Source organism: Stigmatopora argus, chromosome 7 (assembly GCF_051989625.1).
Source record: "Stigmatopora argus isolate UIUO_Sarg chromosome 7, RoL_Sarg_1.0, whole genome shotgun sequence".
In the NCBI taxonomy this organism is placed as follows: domain Eukaryota; kingdom Metazoa; phylum Chordata; class Actinopteri; order Syngnathiformes; family Syngnathidae; genus Stigmatopora; species Stigmatopora argus.
In genome coordinates, this window is record NC_135393.1 from 20,266,577 (window position 1) to 20,283,156 (window position 16,580).

The 16,580-nt window shown below is 60.8% G+C and overlaps 5 protein-coding genes across 11 annotated transcripts; 2 read left to right on the forward strand and 3 right to left on the reverse strand.

Annotated features, from left to right (window-relative positions):
* Positions 1-98: 98 nt before the first annotated feature.
* tpcn3 (two pore segment channel 3) lies at positions 99-5,554 on the reverse strand. 7 transcript variants are annotated; one of them, XM_077604689.1, is made up of 19 exons: positions 5,293-5,554; positions 4,957-5,039; positions 4,765-4,879; positions 4,555-4,683; positions 4,139-4,255; positions 3,931-4,049; positions 3,699-3,800; positions 3,494-3,620; positions 3,123-3,327; positions 2,890-3,034; positions 2,625-2,810; positions 2,294-2,358; positions 1,979-2,066; positions 1,830-1,899; positions 1,531-1,747; positions 1,051-1,141; positions 844-957; positions 351-454; positions 99-280 (listed from the first exon to the last, which is right to left on the reverse strand). In XM_077604689.1, the coding sequence occupies exons 1-19, from the start codon at positions 5,356-5,358 to the stop codon at positions 135-137; spliced, it is 2,289 nt and encodes a 762-aa protein (XP_077460815.1). In that variant the 5' UTR covers positions 5,359-5,554; the 3' UTR covers positions 99-134. The 7 variants fall into 7 exon arrangements, 6 of the variants coding, with proteins under 6 accessions (XP_077460815.1, XP_077460814.1, XP_077460813.1 ...); XM_077604688.1 differs by having other exon boundaries at positions 99-454; positions 4,957-5,036; XM_077604687.1 differs by having other exon boundaries at positions 99-454.
* A 428-nt stretch (positions 5,555-5,982) lies between these two features.
* Positions 5,983-9,127, forward strand: pgap4 (post-GPI attachment to proteins GalNAc transferase 4). Its single transcript, XM_077604924.1, has 3 exons — positions 5,983-6,378; positions 7,225-7,635; positions 7,799-9,127. The coding sequence occupies exons 2-3, from the start codon at positions 7,237-7,239 to the stop codon at positions 8,603-8,605; spliced, it is 1,206 nt and encodes a 401-aa protein (XP_077461050.1). The 5' UTR covers positions 5,983-6,378; positions 7,225-7,236; the 3' UTR covers positions 8,606-9,127.
* On the reverse strand, positions 9,067-11,060 carry rrp36 (ribosomal RNA processing 36). Its single transcript, XM_077604928.1, has 7 exons — positions 10,663-11,060; positions 10,182-10,311; positions 10,042-10,108; positions 9,820-9,924; positions 9,624-9,698; positions 9,426-9,543; positions 9,067-9,272 (listed from the first exon to the last, which is right to left on the reverse strand). The coding sequence occupies exons 1-7, from the start codon at positions 10,910-10,912 to the stop codon at positions 9,121-9,123; spliced, it is 897 nt and encodes a 298-aa protein (XP_077461054.1). The 5' UTR covers positions 10,913-11,060; the 3' UTR covers positions 9,067-9,120.
* Positions 11,061-11,735: 675 nt separating this feature from the next.
* On the reverse strand, positions 11,736-14,263 carry slc8a1a (solute carrier family 8 member 1a). Its single transcript, XM_077604930.1, is given in 4 exon segments — positions 11,736-12,254; positions 12,321-12,593; positions 12,675-13,102; positions 13,173-14,263. Coding segments are annotated over 4 exon segments (1,947 nt in total). The 5' UTR covers positions 14,042-14,263; the 3' UTR covers positions 11,736-11,877.
* Positions 14,264-14,330: 67 nt separating this feature from the next.
* On the forward strand, positions 14,331-16,578 carry LOC144077298 (uncharacterized). Its single transcript, XM_077604929.1, has 2 exons — positions 14,331-14,944; positions 15,074-16,578. Exons 1-2 carry the CDS (start codon positions 14,624-14,626, stop codon positions 15,305-15,307), a joined length of 555 nt encoding a protein of 184 aa, XP_077461055.1. The 5' UTR covers positions 14,331-14,623; the 3' UTR covers positions 15,308-16,578.
* Positions 16,579-16,580: the final 2 nt, after the last annotated feature.

Here is a 16,580-nt window from a genome sequence, read left to right on the forward strand (position 1 = left end):
CCCGGTGCGATTATTCCCTAAAGGTGTCACGGCTGCCAGGAAAGGCGCTGGCGGCGGCGGCGGCGCAACGGCAGTTGCGAGTGAGACGCATAAAAGGGGACTAGCAAAAATCCAAGTTTATTGAAAAAGCTGTTTTAAGCCGCTTCGAAGGACGGGTTGGAAAAGTTCCCGTTGCCGTCCGGGACGACGGCGTCATCGTCGTCGTCGCCACCGCCGTCGTCCCAATGCTCCGAGTCCACCTCGAACAGGCGCTGCAGCAGGGCGTCCACCGTCCGGTACCCTGGGACGACACACGGCGTCCAAAAGGGAAGCGACGGCGGAGGCAGCGGCGGCGGCGACGGCATGCCTACTTTTAGAGGCGATTTTGAAGAGCAGCTGCGGCGGCTTGGCGTTCTCCGAAGGCTCGCCGCGGCTCTCGTCCTCGCCGTCGGCCGGCTGGTCCTCCGCCGCCTCCCTGTCGCGTGCAAAGTTTTCAAAATGAAGTGGCCCGCTCGGACGCAAGCGTGGCAATTGTGACTTGAGATGTGGAGAGCCAAGTCACAATTGGCCTGGATTCTGACACGGAGGTGGTGACAATTCTCACGCTTTCTGACTTGACATTTGTGGAATAAAGTCCCAATTAGACTGGATTCTGACTCGGGGGCGCAATTGTCACTCTTTCCGACTTTAACGGCGGGAGAATCATTCATTCCATTTCATTCCTTTTCACGCCGACAAAGTGTGAAAAGAAAAGGCAAAAGGCATTTGGAAAAGGCCCAATAAATGCCAGAAAAGCCAACGTATTTTTGGGCCAAATGGTGACCGCGCCAACGGACGGGGGGAGGGGGAGGGCGAGGGCCTCACTGCGCCACGCCCAGCCGGAGCTCCTCGATCCTCCTCTCCAGCTCTGTGTGCAGGTCACTCTTGTCCAGAGAGTACTCCAGGAAGAAGGCCTCCAACACAAAGGCCACGAAGATGCTGTCGGGAAGTCGGGGAGAGAAAGACAAAGAGAAAGTCAGAGACAAAGCGGTGCAACGGTCACACAAGCCCACCCACCCACTCCGGGCCTACTTGATGATGACGATGACCACGGTGACGTGGAAGAGCACAAAGTAGATCCGGGCCGTCTTGTGCGTGACCGCAGCGAAGCCGCCGCTCAGCAGTGGGGCGCGTTAAGGAGCGCAAAAGGACGGACGGCGGCCCGGCGCAAAACCTAACCGACCCGGCCGTACGCGGCCCAATCTACCCTTTTTTTGGCCCCTCCCTCATCTGGCCCGTCCTCCGTGTCGCCCTCCCCCAGCTCACCTGAATCCTCGGCAAGCCGACAAGGAGCTCAGCGATTGGATTCAGGTGCATTCGGGACGTGCAAACGGTACCGGAGGACTGCCGAGGGGTGGCTCGCACTGGCTCGCTCACCCTTGAGCCGACGCTCTCAGGTAAGTGTTTTTTTTATCGCTAATATTGAAGCCATCGATCGGGAGCCGCGGAGATCCCGTCCCTTTCGCCGACGAGGCGGCCCGGCCGGCGTTGCGGCGCAAAAGGGGAGGATATCGTGCCACTGGTTGACCACGGTGAGCTCCAACAGGAGCACGAAGGACGACAGTACGTCGTTGAAGTTGTTCTTGCAGTACTGGAGCTTGGCGAAGGCGCTTCCCCGCAGCAGCGCGTTCCCGCAGTCGGCGCGGCCGGGGGCGTCCGGGTCCGAGAAGAAGCGCACCTGGCCCTTGAACAACTCCATGCCCACCACGGCGAAGACGTAGTACACCACCTGGAGGAACATTAGGCGTACGTTAGCGCCGCCGGACGCCGCTGCCCAGCCGGCTCCTCCTCCTCCTCCTCCTCCTCCTCACCAGGATGAGCTGCGCAAAGGTGAGGACGGCCGGCCCGATCCGGATCAGCGTATTGACGATGGCGCGGAACCTGCCGGCAAAAGTCGGGCGGGTCAGCGAGCGGCGGCGGCAACGACGGCACCCTAAACCGGCCCTCGGTAGGACGCCACCTCTGGACGCTGTCCACCACTCGGACCAGTCGCAGCACTCGCAGGATGAGAACGATGTCCAGGATCTGGCGGCTGGTGTAAGCGCCCGCTGAGCAAAAAGCGCACGCACAAAACTAAAGTTTTTCTTCCTCTGCCCCGTCAAAAGTTTTGCTTGCTAACGTCTTCCGGGGCCTTTCCGGAGGGAGACTTTAGGGTCGGCGCACGGCACCCCGTCGAGGCCCTTTTCGGGGCTCCCCAAAGACCTTCACGTTCGTCTCTCGAAAACGTGGGAAAAGCCACGTCCGGGACGGAGCGGGGAAAAAGAAGCCGGCTCACATGACTCCAGGGCGGCGTTGACGACGGTGGCCACCAGGGCGAAGGCCACGATGACGGCGTCGAACCTGCGGACAGCGAGCGAGGCGTCAACTTCCGGGACCTTCTGCACACTTGCCAGGTATTTTCGCAACTATAGAAACTTCTGGGAGCTTCCCAGAATGAAAAAAAAAAACTCTTCCTTTTTCATCACTTTGTTAAAAGTTCCATTAGCACAAAACGTTTCCCATATTTCCAAGACTTACTTGACCCTTTTTTTCCCACCGACGACACCCAAGATGCTCTGTATTATTATTATTTCCCCGCCCCAAAAAACAACGTTGTGCGCACTGACCAGTTCCAGAAGCTGTGCCTGGAGAAGAAGCTCCTGGGTTCGATGACGTAGAGTTTGAGCAGGATCTCCAGCACGTAGAGCGCCAGGAAGGCCCACTCGGAATTGGCCACGTCGGGGTCGTCCTCGTCCAGTCCGATGAAGACGGCGTTGATGGCGATGATCACGTCGTAGGCCAGCGCGAAGGCCCTGAAGGCGCCATCGGCCGGCTGAGGCGCCAGAATGCGCGGCAAACGGATCGGGCCGGGCCTGCCGGCGCCCGCCTCACCTGTGACGGACCAGTCGGCGCAGGAGGCGGCTGGCCGTGGAGCGGTAGAAGGCGGGGCACAGGCGCCCCAGCGGGTGCGGCCGGGACTTGAGCGCGATGACCGGGATGTTGAGGAGGTCGCACAGCTGCGCGAACGCCGCCCGACCTGCAGAGGGCGACGGATGGACGGATGTCGTGGGCCGGCTCTCGCCGCCACCCCGATCCCGCCCGCCCGTACGCACGCGGCCACCGACCGACGGAGCCGCGACGGCCGTCGTCCGAGACGCTCCAGAGCAGCTCGGCGCGCGCATCGCCGATGTCGGGCTGCACCAGGCGGACCAGCCGCTTCCAGACGGCGTGGCTCACCCGCGGCTCGCCGTCCTCGGCCGGCTCCCGCAGCACGGCGAAGGCCCGCGCCATCTTGCGCCGCTTGGCCCGCACCATTTGCCGCACTTCTTCCTGAGGCGGACCGTCCGGCAAAAGTTACTCGGCGGCGAGGCTCCGCTCGCTCCATCCGTGGATGAATGGAGAAGGTGAGCGGGAACGGACGGCGAGCGCAAGAGCAAAGTGTCCCCCCACTCGTGCCAACGAGAGCCTTGGGGGAAAAAAACAACCTTTGGCGTACCTTCAAGTACTTCTTGTAGTTGTTGAAGACCACGGCGAGAAAGACGGACATGAAGATGTAGGTGTTGACCAGGATGTAGACGATGAAGAAGATGACAAAGGCCGAGCCCGCGTTGTAAGCGGGCATCCTGCGACGGCGGCGAGTGACGGCGGCCGTCTCGTTAGGGCCGGGCGACAGCCGGCAACGGCGAGCGACGGCAACTCACATGACGTCGGGGCTGTTGGCCGTGGTGACCAGCACGTAGAGATCGAAGACGGCGTCGGCGTAGTTGGAGAAGTACGGCGCGCCGTCCGCCGTCTTCAGGCCGCTGCCCAACATCGCTCGGGTTAGTCGACGGCGGCGGCGCCGAACAAATGTTTGTTCGTCGGCTGCCGGCCCCGTCCGATGAGTTGAACAAAAAAAGTAGCCTTCCAAAAAAAACCCGGAAGACGACTCACCGCTTGCCAAAGAGTTTGAGCGCCATGAGCGAGAAGATGAGGATGCTGAAGATGAAGAGCAGGAAGACGGAAAAGATCTGCGGCAGGGCGTTTCGGATGCTTCGGAAGGCCCTGCGCAGCTTCGCCCGCCGCGTAGCAGGAGGACACTCAGGCGGGCGGGCCGAAGGACGGGCGGACGGACGGACGGAGCAACAAATGGGACGCCTACCTGTCTCCCCTCCGTCACGTTGACCAACAGGAGCGGTCGCAGCACTCGCGACCAGCGCGGGGAGTCCACGCCGGCGGCGCGCAGGGCGCCGTAGATGATCATGTCCGTTAGCGTCAGCTGAAAAGCACGCGGGCGCGCAGTTTAGCAGCGGCCAAGCGGCCGTTCCTCCCTGGGCGCCACATTCTCTTGGGTTTGGCCTCATTTTGGGCCACTCTGCCTTGACGCTCTGCAAATTTGGGATCCTTTTCTGTGGATTTCCAGGCGCTTTCCGTGGATTGGGGAGCATTTGGTTGACTTTGGGCTCACCGGCATCCATCCGACGGGAGCCCTCTGCGCTCTCTTCCGTTGACGCTCGAGCCGTTTGGAACCAAGGGGAGGGCGACGGAAAACCCTCAACCTAAACCCCGCCCGCTTACCGCCAGGACGCCGATGATGCAGATGTTCTTGGGGTCCTTCCAGAACTTGTCCGAAGGGATGACCTTGGCGTAGTGGAGCAGTCGCAGGGCAAAGACGTGCAGGCACAGCAGCTCGGCCAGCATGGTGGCCTGTGGACGAGTGGCCGGGCCAAGTCAGGTCAGGTCAGGTCAGGTCAGGCCACGCCAGGCGACCCCACGCTCCGGGCTCACCCAAGGTGGCAGCGGCCAGACGGCGGGCTCCTCGCAAATGGCCAGCCCCAAATGCAGCAGGATGAAGATGTAGAGCAGCGCCCGAGGGAGCCGGCGGTTGTACAGCAGATACAACCTGCCTTTGCAAACCACGGTCAGGCGGTGGTGGCGGCGGCGGCGGCGGCAGAGTCCAGTCGGAGGCGGACGCCCCACCTGATGGCCCGCGGCGACGTGTCGAAGAAAATGTTGCGGTTGTACTGCGCGTCCGACACGTAGGCCGAGGCCAGGTCCAACTGCTTCGCTCCCCGAGCAAAGGAGACGAGCAAGAGATCAGGTGATTTTTCTCATAAAATGCCGCGAGCGTCCAATGGACGCAGGGCAGAGCAAAGAAGTCACGTGAAGCGTTTCCCCAAGTTATTGGCCCCCCCGCCCCCAGCGAGGACCGAGGATCGAACGTCGGACGTCGGCGGCCGCTCGAGGAGATCGCACTCGCTCACGGGATGCCAAGTTGCACGAATCACGTGAACGCTCGCTCACTCACTCACTCACCTCTTTGCTTTTGGCGAGTTGTCCCTCACACGCACGCGCGGGCGCGTCGGCGCACGAGCTCGCCATCGTCAACCAGGCAGTTGCTCCGGCGTTCTGTGGTCGTGGTCCTCCTCCGTGGCCGCTTTCTTCTCCTCCCCCAACTTTGGACAACTTGAGCGGACGGACGGACGGACGGACGGACTTGAGATCGGGAGAACGGGAGAGCGCGAGGGCGAGCGTACCAGGCAAGTCACCGCGAACGCGCGCGCACAGCTCTTCTTATCCCCCCACACCCTCTCACTCCCCCTCCCCCGCCCCCATCGCCCTCCCCCTAACCCACCCCCATTGCGAGGCCCTCGCCCTCCCTCCTCCGCTTCCTCTCCGGCGCTGCGTTCACGCGTCGTGGGAAATATCCCAACTTCAAATGAGCCGGCCGTCAACTAGCGACCCATCGAAACTCGTAGGTGGGGGGGAACTTGCACGTTGGCCAGGGGAACGTGCCCTGGCTCATTTTTCACTTCGGTGGTTAACAGCACTAGACGTGCCGTCCCTCCATTTGAAGTCCGACTCTTGGCAGGGAATAAAAACAAAGGTAAACTAAACGAAATGTGGTTTAAATGTGTCAGCCTTTTCTTTCCAAAATTTATTGATCGAATAAGTTGCAGAAATGATCCGTCGTTTTGTGTCGCTTGTATCCAACGGGTTGGAAAGTCCCCAATTGCAAAAATGGAAGAAAAAAATCCCATCCAAATGTCAACTTCCCTAGCGGCCCCCCGGTGCATTGACTGGCACTGACACAAGACGGCCGCTAAGTGCTAACGGCCCGCCTGGCTAGCTCCCGGCGCGCCTTTCGCATCTAGCTTGATAAACATGCCATCTACTGACCCACCCCGCCTCCTTCCTACACTTCCGCCTTTTCCGTCCACCAGGCATTTTTCCCCTTCTTCCCTCCCTACCCCCTTCATTCTTTTTCTTTTTTTCCCCCCCTTTCTGCATCCCCATTCCCTACACCTATTTTTGAAGGGAGGTGGTAAACGTCGCCTTACGCTACGTCAGCGGTAGGAGGACGGCCACGGCCGACTGGGAACAGGGCGTCAGAAAGTGCAAGTGAGTGATCTTCAACTTGTAGAAGCGGTCCGGCCACAGCCAGGAATGGAATAGAGTGGAGTGGTTTGGTTGGTTGATTGGTTGGTTGGTTTGTTTGTTGGTTGGTTGGTTTGTTTGTTGGTTGGTTTGTTGGTGATTGCAAATATTGGACAAAATGCTCTGACCGTAATTGATGAAGCCGACATTCATCCATACCTGTCAACCTCGGCCAATTGCTCCCCTTATTAATGATTGCAATTGTCCGTATTAAGTCCTAATATAGCATATAAATGCAAGGCGGCGCATATTTCTTCACGTAGGGCGCACTTAAAAGTCTACCATTTTCTTCAAAGTGAGGGGTGCCCAATCAGTATGCACTAAATTCAAGATTCTGTAGAGTAGATGTTGCTGTATGACGCTTGACTGTGGCTACATTGCTTGCTGACGCGCTATATTTATATGGTCAAAAGGCGGACGGGTGAAAGGAGAATGCGTGTGCGCGTATCGTGATTAAAGCATGACAACGATAGCAATCGACGATGACGTTTTCGTCTGCTAGCAGTGATCCAGACGCTCCGGATTACAGCCCAAATGGCTAAAACGAGATCGCTTTTACAACAACAAAAAACAGACTTTTTTTTCCCATGCAAAAGTTGTTATACGACGTACACAATTTGAAATGATTCAAAAATGTATAAAATACAGGAAAACCGTATAGGTTGACTGTGGCCGCTCGTCCTGTATGGAAGGCTCCGATCTGGGCCCTCCCTCCTTCCTTCCGAATGCCGTGTCTCGCCACCCAAGCCGTCGTGCCATGGAGTCCTCGAGAGCGTCACGGAACGCTATTTGCCTGTCTTTCTCTTCAAGGAGGCGGGCGCCATGCGGTGCCACGCGTCCCGCTTCTCCGGCGGCGTGGCCACGCGGGCGCTGGCGGTGGTGGCCGTGTTTGCGCTGACCTTCGGCGTGGCGCTCCCGCTGTGCTGCCACCGCCTGGTCTACTCCTACTACTTCCTGCGCTCCTTCTACTTGGACGCCGTCAGCGAGGAGGCGCTGCGGGAGAGTCTGCGGCGCAGTCAGGAGGCGCTGCGCTTTTGGCAGAGCGCCGCCCCTCCCGCCGCCGCCGCCGCCGCCGGCAAAGGGCCCCGGCCCCGGCCCGAGCTGCTGCTCACCGTGGTGACGGTGCGGCGGCGCGACGGCTTCCGTTACCACTACCTCCTGCAGGTGGCCCACCGGCTCCGCCTTCTCCTGGCCGGCTGCGGAGAGCGACCCTGCGCCGAGGTACAAAGGCGGCGCCGTCCGAGACGCGGCTCGCTCGCTCGCTCGCCGGTCCCATTCGACCGCACCGGGAGACGGAAATTGAGACAACCGGCCCTCGTCTACCGGTACCGAGCATGAAATAAATATCAAGCTCCTCCCTTTCTCCCTCCCTCCCTCTCGGCAGGTGGTGCTGTGCGACGTGGAGAGCGGGCCCGACGTCAACGAGGACGCCAAACTGCTGGAACGCCACTTCCGCGTGCTGCGCCGGCCGCCGGGCGAGCGCCCGGCGCTCAACGTCTTCGAGCGGGAGAAGCGGGACTACGCCTTCTGCCTGCGCCGGGCCTACGAGCTGGTGCGGCCCCGCCACGCGGTGGTGCTGGAGGACGACGCGCTGCCCCGCCCCGATTTCTTCCGGGTGCTGGAGGAACTCCTGAGGCGGCGCTTTGCCGCCGGCGCGCTCTACGTCAAGCTCTACCACCCCGAGCGGCTGCAGCGCTACTGGAACCCGGAGCCCTACCGCCTCCTGGAGTGGCTGGGCTTGGGCCTGCTGGGCGCCAGCCTGCTCCTGGGACTCCGGGGGCTGTTGGGGCTCCGGGGCCCCCCTGCCCCGGTCGAGCCCCGCCGGCCGTCGGCGCGCGCCTCCGCCGCCCAGCTGGCGCTCCTGGCCATCTACGTGATGGCCGGCGCCGAGCTGCTGGGCCGCCACTACCTGTTGGAGGCGCGGCGCCTCTCGCCGCAGCTCTACGCCGTGTCGCCCGCCACCGAGTGCTGCACGCCCGCCGTGCTCTACCCGGGCAACGCCTCCCTCAGGGTGGCCGCCTACCTGGACCGGGCCGTCTGCTACAAGGGCAACGCCAAAGACACGGTCCTCTACCGGTTGGCCCGCGCCGCCCCCGGCGAACGCTCCTACAGCGTGGAACCCAACCTCATCACCCACATCGGATGGTTCTCCTCCGTCAGGCCCAACTCGGCCCGCCCCAGACTGCTGTGACGCCCAGGCGTGGGCTGGCGGGCCACCCCAGAAGGCCGGCCACCCGGCTATTATCGGCATTTGGGATCGACGAGCGGCGGATACGGCGCCCTCCGGTGCTTTGCTCGCACACTGCCTGCCGTAAAAGCCGGCCACATTTGGCCAAACGGAGGTATGGATTTATCGGTTGTCATTTTCTCAACCCCTTATCCTGACAAGAGTGGCGTGGGGTGCTGGCCCGTATCCTAGCCGACTACGGGCGCCGGGTGGGGGAAACTGGCCATCGGGGGCCGGCCAAAGGACAATCAATCACGGCTAGGGCCAATTTAGAGTGATCAATTAACTTAGGGTGCTGGTTTTTTGGGATGATTTTTGGGTATCGGGGTCGGAGCGGTCCACCGTCGTATGCAGGTCACCCGTATAAATTTTGGGGTGACTCGTTGGCGTCTCGGGGTGAGCGTCCCGAAAGAAAAATGGATTGATAATGTGTGCAATTGTCTTTATTTGGAAAATACAAAGCATTTGATTTCTGCCTTTTAAGAATGGCTGTTATTTTGGCGAGTGGGCGGCAACTTCCTCCGATCCTTGCCGGCGTTGCGTTTCCTCTTCTTTCCCAGGAAGGCGTCCAACTTGCCGCTCTTCTTCAACTCGGTGAACCTCGCCGCCAAATCCGCCCTCCTCTGCTCGGCTGCCGAAAAACAACAAAAACAGGCCATTCAAACGGGATGGGACGTCTGGCGCCGCGTTTTGGACCGCTTTCCTTCAATTGACTGTATATTTGTTTCGGTTTTTTTCTCCAAATTGTTTTGAGCGACCGGTCATTGAAATCCACCATACGTACATTTCTTGAGGAAGAATGGGCGAGCGCCCCGACGGGCCCGTTCTCTCTGCTCCCTCTTGAATTGGAGCTCCTTGGCCCTTTCCTCCTCCTGACGCCGGTGCGTTCGCTCCCGTTGGGCCTGAGGGGTAAGAAAGGGGTTGGCGGTGCTAAAAGCCCACTCGCCCCCCCACCGAGCACCGAGCCAGCCAGCCAGCTCACCATCTTCTTGAGGAGGGAGCTGAGCTTCTCTTTCTCGTCCGCCTTCTTGGTTTTCTTCAGCTGTTTTCGGATCACCTGAAGCACACGCAAACTTTGGTCCCAAGCCTTTCCCGTCCACGCAAAGTCATCTGCCGCCGCCGCCGCCGCCGGGCCAACCGAGCGGCCACGGTTTTGCCGGCAAATCCTTCACGCTGACCTGCGCCTCTCGCTGTCGGATGTCCTCGATAAAGCGGTAGGTCTTGTCAAAGATGTCCGCCTTGTACTCCCCCGAGAGTTCGTCGAAGCGTGGGTCTCTCAGCGTCTGGGCAGAGACCCAGATTTAGCGGGAACGCCAACGAAACGCTCCATCCTCGTCCACCGGGGATGACGGGCCTCCGTACGGAGCGCTCTGTTGGTGCCGCGGGCGGACGCTACTCACCGTCTTCTTGGTGACCACCACCTGGCGGAGGAAGGGCGCCCGTTTCTTGGACGAGACCTCCGAAGGCCTGAGCGAGGACAAAGAGACGTCGACGGCGTTCGGCGGTAAGGTGGCGGCGGCGGCGGCACTGGGTTAAGTACCTGTTCTTGTTAAGGCGCTTGCGCGGTTTGGCGGAGCGCGGCTGGCGGGAGGCGCTCCCGCCGGCGGCCCGATCGTACGCTTTGGCGCCCAGTCGGTTTCGCAGCTTGAGGACCTCCTCAAAGGACAGCTCTGCGCACACAAAAACCCAAAGTGTAGTCGTAGTAGCGGCAGTAGTCGTGGGAAACGGTGAACAAGCGGTCGCTCATTTAGTGCCTTTGGCACAGTTTGGACGGCGGCTTATCGGTCAATGCGTGTCATGTTGTTTGCCGCCCGCCAGAGGTCAGCAACGACAAACAGTTAAGAGTAGAAGAAGAAGAAAAATGGCGTACACATCATTGGTACTTGCATGGGGAATAAATAAAGTGCAGATTCAAACAACTTGCTTCTTAATGTAAAGCAAGAAGCGATACAGTGCGGCACGGGCGAGCAAAGAAACGAGAAAAAAATATTTGGATCGACTTTCTGACGGCGAGCGTGGACCTTTTTGGACGTCGCCTCTCGTCCGAACGTCGTTGTTGTCGTCATGCTGGTGCTGGTCCTCGCCCTCGTTCTCGTCCTCGTCGTCCTCGTCCTCCTCCTCCTCCTCGGACGATCCCAGCCGATCGTCGTCCAATCCTTCTTCTCGTCTCTCGGCCGAGTGCGCTCGTTCGTCCTCGTCGCCGACCATCTTCGCGTTCATGCTTTGGCCCACAGCGCGACTTTCCGAGGAAATGCCAAGAGCTCGGCGCATGCGCAACAGCGAGGCTTAGGGTTGGGGAGAAAAGAGGCGCCGAGCAACGGCGAATTGCACTCAGCTCCGTCCGTCCCTTCCCTTTTCGAAGGAGCCGCTTCCTCAGCTCGATCACAGGGGCGGCGACACTCCTGCTTGCATCATTTCACTTCCGGCTCAGGGAGTTTGGAATAGATGGAAACATGGCGTCCACGAGGACGCCTGCCGTTCCTTTCAATGGCCCACTGTCATTGTCAGTTAGTTCGTTTTTATGTGCTTTCATGGAATTGCAAACTAAAGTCTTTTGAAATGTCAAGCCCTCTTCTTTATGACCTAAGGGTTGAGTCTTATTTGGATGTCCGCCACATATTTTGATGGTTTTGTGTTTTTTACTTTTTTTCCTCCTCCTTTTTCAAGCTGGCTGGTATTTTCCCAGGGATATATTGATTCCTTCGCTGACGCTTGTAAAATTGTCTATTCTTAATATTATTTCAGAGGCCGTTTGTTTGCATGAAAAAAAGGCTTGGTAGACGAGCGGCTCCCACGTGCCGCCCGTCAACTCGACTTTGCAAGCGGTGAGCGTATGGCGCTCGTCAACGACCTGGATTCTTTCCCCCGGAATGTCGTATGTATTTACGCGGGTAACAATGCTCCCGTATTTGCTCGTGAACCAATTGAACGTCACCAAGCTTTCCCCCCGCCACGTCTTATGACGGAGAATAGGTCAAAAAGAGATCAGGTAATCATTTATTTTATTTATTTTTTTAATGAAGAGAAGGCTCTCTGTTTCGGTCTGCAAGTAGTCCGTTTGGCAAAGAAAGGATCAGCGGCGGCGCCTCGAATACAAGAACGCAACGTAGAAGAAGAGAGCACAGCACAAGACGACGCGGAACACGTGTGATCCAAACCAAAGGAAAACCAAATGGAGTGAGACGGGCACGCAAAAGGCATTTTTAATGGTCTCCCCCCCCTCCTGCGGGTCACCATCAGAAGCCCTGAATGTGGCAGTAGGCCTCCAGCGAGGACAAGACCACGTAGATCAACCAGAGGCTGAAGAAAAAGCCGGCGGTGGCGGCCTTGGCCCGCGGCGGCCCGCCCAACTCCCCGCCGATCTCGGGCCGGCGGCGGTAGACCAGCACGGCGATGCAGACGAAGGCCAGGACGGTGAAGAGGGTGACGGAGAAAGCCAGCGTTCCCGGCTCCACCCTGAAGGGCCGGTTCCGGGAGCGGTGGTACACGGCGGCCACCGACCAGGCCACGCCGATGCCCAGGAAGACGTTGACGGCGTTGCTTCCCGTCACGTTGCCCACCGAGGCGTCGGCGTAGCGGTCCTGGCAGGCCGCCATTTTGCTGGCAAAGGTGTCTGGAGAAGAGGGCGGGGTTAGTTGAAGCCGGCCAGGTAGCCGGCCCACCCACCTAAGCACCCTACCTGGAACCGAGGTGCCCAGGGCCACGAAGACCACGGCCGTCACCGAGTCTTTCAGACCCACCGTGCAGCCAAAGTGCGAGGCCAGGTCCCCGATGACCGCCGTCAGGACGCCGATGACCCCGATGGAGACCCAGAAGCAGGCCCAGCCTTTCCAGTAGTCGGTGGGCGGGACCAAGGCAAACAGGAGTTTCCAGAAGACGGTCAGAAAGTGCAGGACGTAATCCGCGGCGGAGGGCGGCTTCTCGTCATTGTCGTCATCGTCGCCGGCACCGCCTAAAAGAGCAGAAAGAGCGGGCGTCGGCCTCTCCGCTATCGGAGCCCTCAACCCATCCCGCCGCCGCCGCCGCCGCTTACCTGCGCCCACCGTGACGGCCTCCCTAAACTGTTCTCTCCAGGGCGTGGTTCCCGACAACACGGCCAGTCTGGTCTTCTTCAGCACCTTGTCCACCGCGCTCTGAAGGCACGGCCGGACCAATGAGCGGCAAAAGGGGGCGTGGTGGGGTGCCCCTTATACACCGGTACGACTCCCGGATGACGAGCGGGGCGCGCGCACCTTAAATTCGTACGACTCCTGGATCACGACTCGCAGTCTGGCGTGTTGCCCCAGCGCCGGCGGCACCGTCGGCTCCGTCAGCTCGGTCGGCTCCTCCCCTTCCTCCCGGGACCTCGGCTCGGCTTTCCCGCCGCTCGTCTCCAGCGCTCGCGGCTCACCCATCTCCAACCAAAAGTCTTTGTTCTTCTCATACTCTTCGTCGTCGATGATGTTGACCCGAAGCACCTTGCTGAAAGGGGCCGAGGCGTGAGGCCCACTCTGCCGTCGAACCCCCCCCCCGGCCGGCCGTCGGGACTCACCAGGTCTCGTCGTGGTGGAACTCCAGGACGCCGCGAATGTCTTGGAAGTCTTGGCCGCCCCCTTTGGCGCTGCCCTCCACGGTCCTGTAGGGCACGGCCACCGCGCCCCGGGCCCCGTCAGCGCGGAGCACCCTGACCTCCAAGACGCCGGCGTTCTCGGCGACGGTGACGGCGCCTTCCTCGAAGGCGAAGACGCCGGCGGCGGGACGGCCTTCTCCGGGGCCCGGGGGGGCGGCACCGGGACGGCCTCCTCCGGGCGTGCGGCCGTCTTCGCCCCCGTCGGCGGCGGCGGCGGCGTCGTCCCGGCCCTCGTCCGGCGACGCCTCCCCCTCGGTCTCCACAATCACGCCCCTCCGGCCGCCGGGTCGGTAGCGCTTGCGCACGAACTTGCAGAAGAGGAGGCGGCGGTCGGCCACGTAGGCGAAGGCCACGCACAGGGGGAAGAAGGAGAGGGTGAGCAGACCCTCCCAGATCTCCACCACGCCGGGAGAGAAGTAGGCCAGGATGAGGTAGAGCCAGGCGTAGGCGAAGATGCTCCAGGTGGCGGTGACGAAAAAGACCCGCGGGTGCTTGATGCGGCGGCTCTGGCCGTCGGGGATGACGTAGACGCACAGGCCGATGATGACGAACATGTTGAAGGCGGCGCTCCCCACGATGGTGTTGGGCCCCAGTTCGCCGGCGTGGAAACCGTGGCCGCAAATCTCCACCACCGTCAGCAGGATCTCCGGCGCCGAGGAGCCCAGCGCCATCAGGGTCAGGTTGGACACGGTCTCGTTCCACACGCGCACCGTGGCCGTGCGCTTTTGCCCGTCGGGCCCCCTCAGGGAGATCCGCCGCTCCTGCGACGTGATCACCTCGATGGACGCCATGAAGCGGTCGGCGATGACCGACACGCCCAGGAAGGCGTAGGCCAAGGCGCTCAAATAGAGGACGGCTCGGGCCGCCCGCTCGGAGGGGCCGGGGTCTTCCGGCTTCCAGGCGTTCAAGACGACGCCGTCCTTGCAGCGGGCGCCGCCGCCGCACTGGCCCGACGTGGCGTTGCTGCCGCCCGCCGGGGCCCACAGCGAGGCCCACGCGAGCAGGAGCAGAAATGGCCGCTTCCGGCTCCCGGCCCGCCTCATGGTCGCTCGGCCCACGGAGCAAATGGATGATCGCCGCCGCCTGCCAGACCTTTCCAACTAAAACGCTGGGCGAAGGTCACCCGACTCTCACCCCTTTCCGGACACGTTCAAAACTCAAATGTCGCGCCCGCCGCAACCATGGAATGGTTTTGGAGGGCAAATGTTTTACCCCAATTTACAGCATGCAGTAAGAAATGACAGGCCCATCGACTAAGCTTAAATGCAAGGAGAAAATGGATGGCCTAATACGGATGGAAAGACGTCGCGTCGGACGCAAGCGCGCCTGTTCCAACCGACGGACAAAGGCAATTTGGTGGAGTGGGCTTTACGATGGACTTTGAACTTCCCCACCGGAGTCCTAACTTCTGGCCAAACTTACCCGAAAAGACGACGAGAAGCGGCGCGACGCGAACACTCCCTCCGGCCCGTCCAAATGGAAGGAGCACGGCCCCCGGCGGCCGGCTGTCGCGCTTTGACGCGGGGGCGGAGCCGTGCCGCGCCGGGACCGCCCACGTCCTTCTGCCGGGATCCCCGTCCCGGCGTTCCTCCCAAGCGTTGGGCCGCGCGTCACGGAAAGCCAGACGTGGCGATAAGGAGCCACGAGATAAATTTCTAAAGACGGCCACGCTTATCGGCACACCTCCAAACAAGGTAGCGCGGATCGCGACCTCGCCGTGCTCCCACTCAAAAGGTGTTGGGGAAAATGCGTCTGCTTTTCGTCCGGCGACGCCCGATAAGAAAAGAACCGTCCGTCCGTCACTCGCCGCTCTTTATTTTCAGGACACTCTTAGCCCTCGTCAAGCCGTCCCGTCCACGGTGGGGGGGCCGTTTCCACTTTGGGCTCTTACCGGAGAACGGTGGGGAAAATCGCTGGCCGAGCAGAGGAGGGCGGTGGTGAGGGCCGCCTTGGAGAAGCCCTTGGCCTCCACCACCACGCCGCTCCGGACCCTGGAGCGCTCTGGCGGACGACAAGGGAAAGGGCCCTGGAAGGAGGAGGAGCCGGCAGCAGCGTGAACTTCTGCGGCCTTGGCGTCCTCAGCAGGTCTGCGCACCAGGGCGTCCCGCCGGCCTGGCCCGCGGTCGCCGCCGCCTTCTCCAAGACCCACGGCCAGTGCGAGGGTGGGATGGAGGGATCCGGTCCGCCGTAGGTCTGGATGGAGGGAGCTTTGGGAGCAAGATACAAGCGAGAGTACCTCTTCGCGCAACGACGCCTGCCCTTGGCCAGCAGAGCGGCGGACCGCTCTTCCGCGTCGGCCAGCGAGCCGACACGGGCAGCCACCAGCGCAGAAGCCGCCGTCGGACGGCCAAAGGCGGCTCCCGCTCGCCCGCCCGTTCGCTCGTTCCGCTCACCGGCAACACGGCGGGGCCGGCAGGCACGGCGCCGTCACGGCCAGCGTCAAATGGCGCCGGTCGCGCACGGCGTAGGGCAGCGGCGCCAGAAGCAAGTTGCCCGCGCTCCACGACAAACTGATGAGCGTGCCGGTCAAGTCACGTCGACGGCGTACGATAGCAAACACTTGCCGTGGTTCTGGGAAAATATGCCTGGGCTGTGGCGTCTGAGCTGGCTTAAACGTGGCGCTAATATGGCACGTCTTGTAATCAGTTAAGGCCGGGGGGCGGCACTCGCTGAACATTTGGGGGCATTTTGCCCAATCGGCGACTTTGATCGGGGACGGTCGCCATTTTGGGCGCCGTGCCTATCGATCCGTGAAATGCACTCTTCCGCGTCGGCTGGAAAAGGGCCCTTTTCTTCGGCCACGATTCCCGTGTGCAACGTGGCATTTGACCTGGCTTGACATGGTCATCGTCTGGCGAGCCATTCATTATTTGCGCCGGGGCCGCGGCAAATGGCGCGAGGGAGGTCGTTACACGCGGCCTTTTAGGGGTTTGGCCGCCACCCACGGTAATCCAGGCTCATTTCCCGAGGGAGAAAGCGAAATAGATAGTTCCGTGTTGAAAGAGCCCAAAATCCACGGTCGTCGTGGAAAACCATTTCTTTGGCGATGTTGTGGTCACGTCAACGTCAAGTCACCGATGCCTCTCACAAATGAAAATGGAGAATTTCTAATCAAAACGCCACCATGCCTCTGATGGCTGGTCGCCCATGAAACAACGTCCCTGGCTGGACATTTTCTAGTTTGTATAGACAGTCTTCTTCATTGCGAATTAATTTATCCAAGGAAGTAACTTCGGGAAGTTGGCCAATAGGAGAGGTGAGGGAGTTTCAAAAAAGAGATGGGTGTGTGGGGGGGCGGGGGTGTCTGAAGAAAGAGAGAGAGAGAGAGAG

Bases quoted from the DNA above. Each gene is read 5' to 3' on its own strand.
- tpcn3 (XM_077604687.1), bottom strand. From the start codon at position 5,358: ATGGCGAGCTCGTGCGCCGACGCGCCCGCGCGTGCGTGTGAGGGACAA. The intron at 3,328-3,493 runs GTACGCCAAAGG...GGTCCGCCTCAG, and splicing joins ACTACAAGAAGTACTTGAAG to GAAGAAGTGCGGCAAATGGT. The intron at 1,748-1,829 runs GTGAGGAGGAGG...ATGTTCCTCCAG, and splicing joins CCTTTGCGCAGCTCATCCTG to GTGGTGTACTACGTCTTCGC.
- pgap4 (XM_077604924.1), top strand. From the start codon at position 7,237: ATGCGGTGCCACGCGTCCCGCTTCTCCGGCGGCGTGGCCACGCGGGCG. The intron at 7,636-7,798 runs GTACAAAGGCGG...CCCTCTCGGCAG, and splicing joins GAGAGCGACCCTGCGCCGAG to GTGGTGCTGTGCGACGTGGA.
- rrp36 (XM_077604928.1), bottom strand. From the start codon at position 10,912: ATGCGCCGAGCTCTTGGCATTTCCTCGGAAAGTCGCGCTGTGGGCCAA. The intron at 10,312-10,662 runs GTCCACGCTCGC...TTGTGTGCGCAG, and splicing joins GAGAGGCGACGTCCAAAAAG to AGCTGTCCTTTGAGGAGGTC. The intron at 9,273-9,425 runs GTACGTATGGTG...GTTTTTCGGCAG, and splicing joins CCCATTCTTCCTCAAGAAAT to CCGAGCAGAGGAGGGCGGAT.
- LOC144077298 (XM_077604929.1), top strand. From the start codon at position 14,624: ATGGACTTTGAACTTCCCCACCGGAGTCCTAACTTCTGGCCAAACTTA. The intron at 14,945-15,073 runs GTAGCGCGGATC...CTTTATTTTCAG, and splicing joins TCGGCACACCTCCAAACAAG to GACACTCTTAGCCCTCGTCA.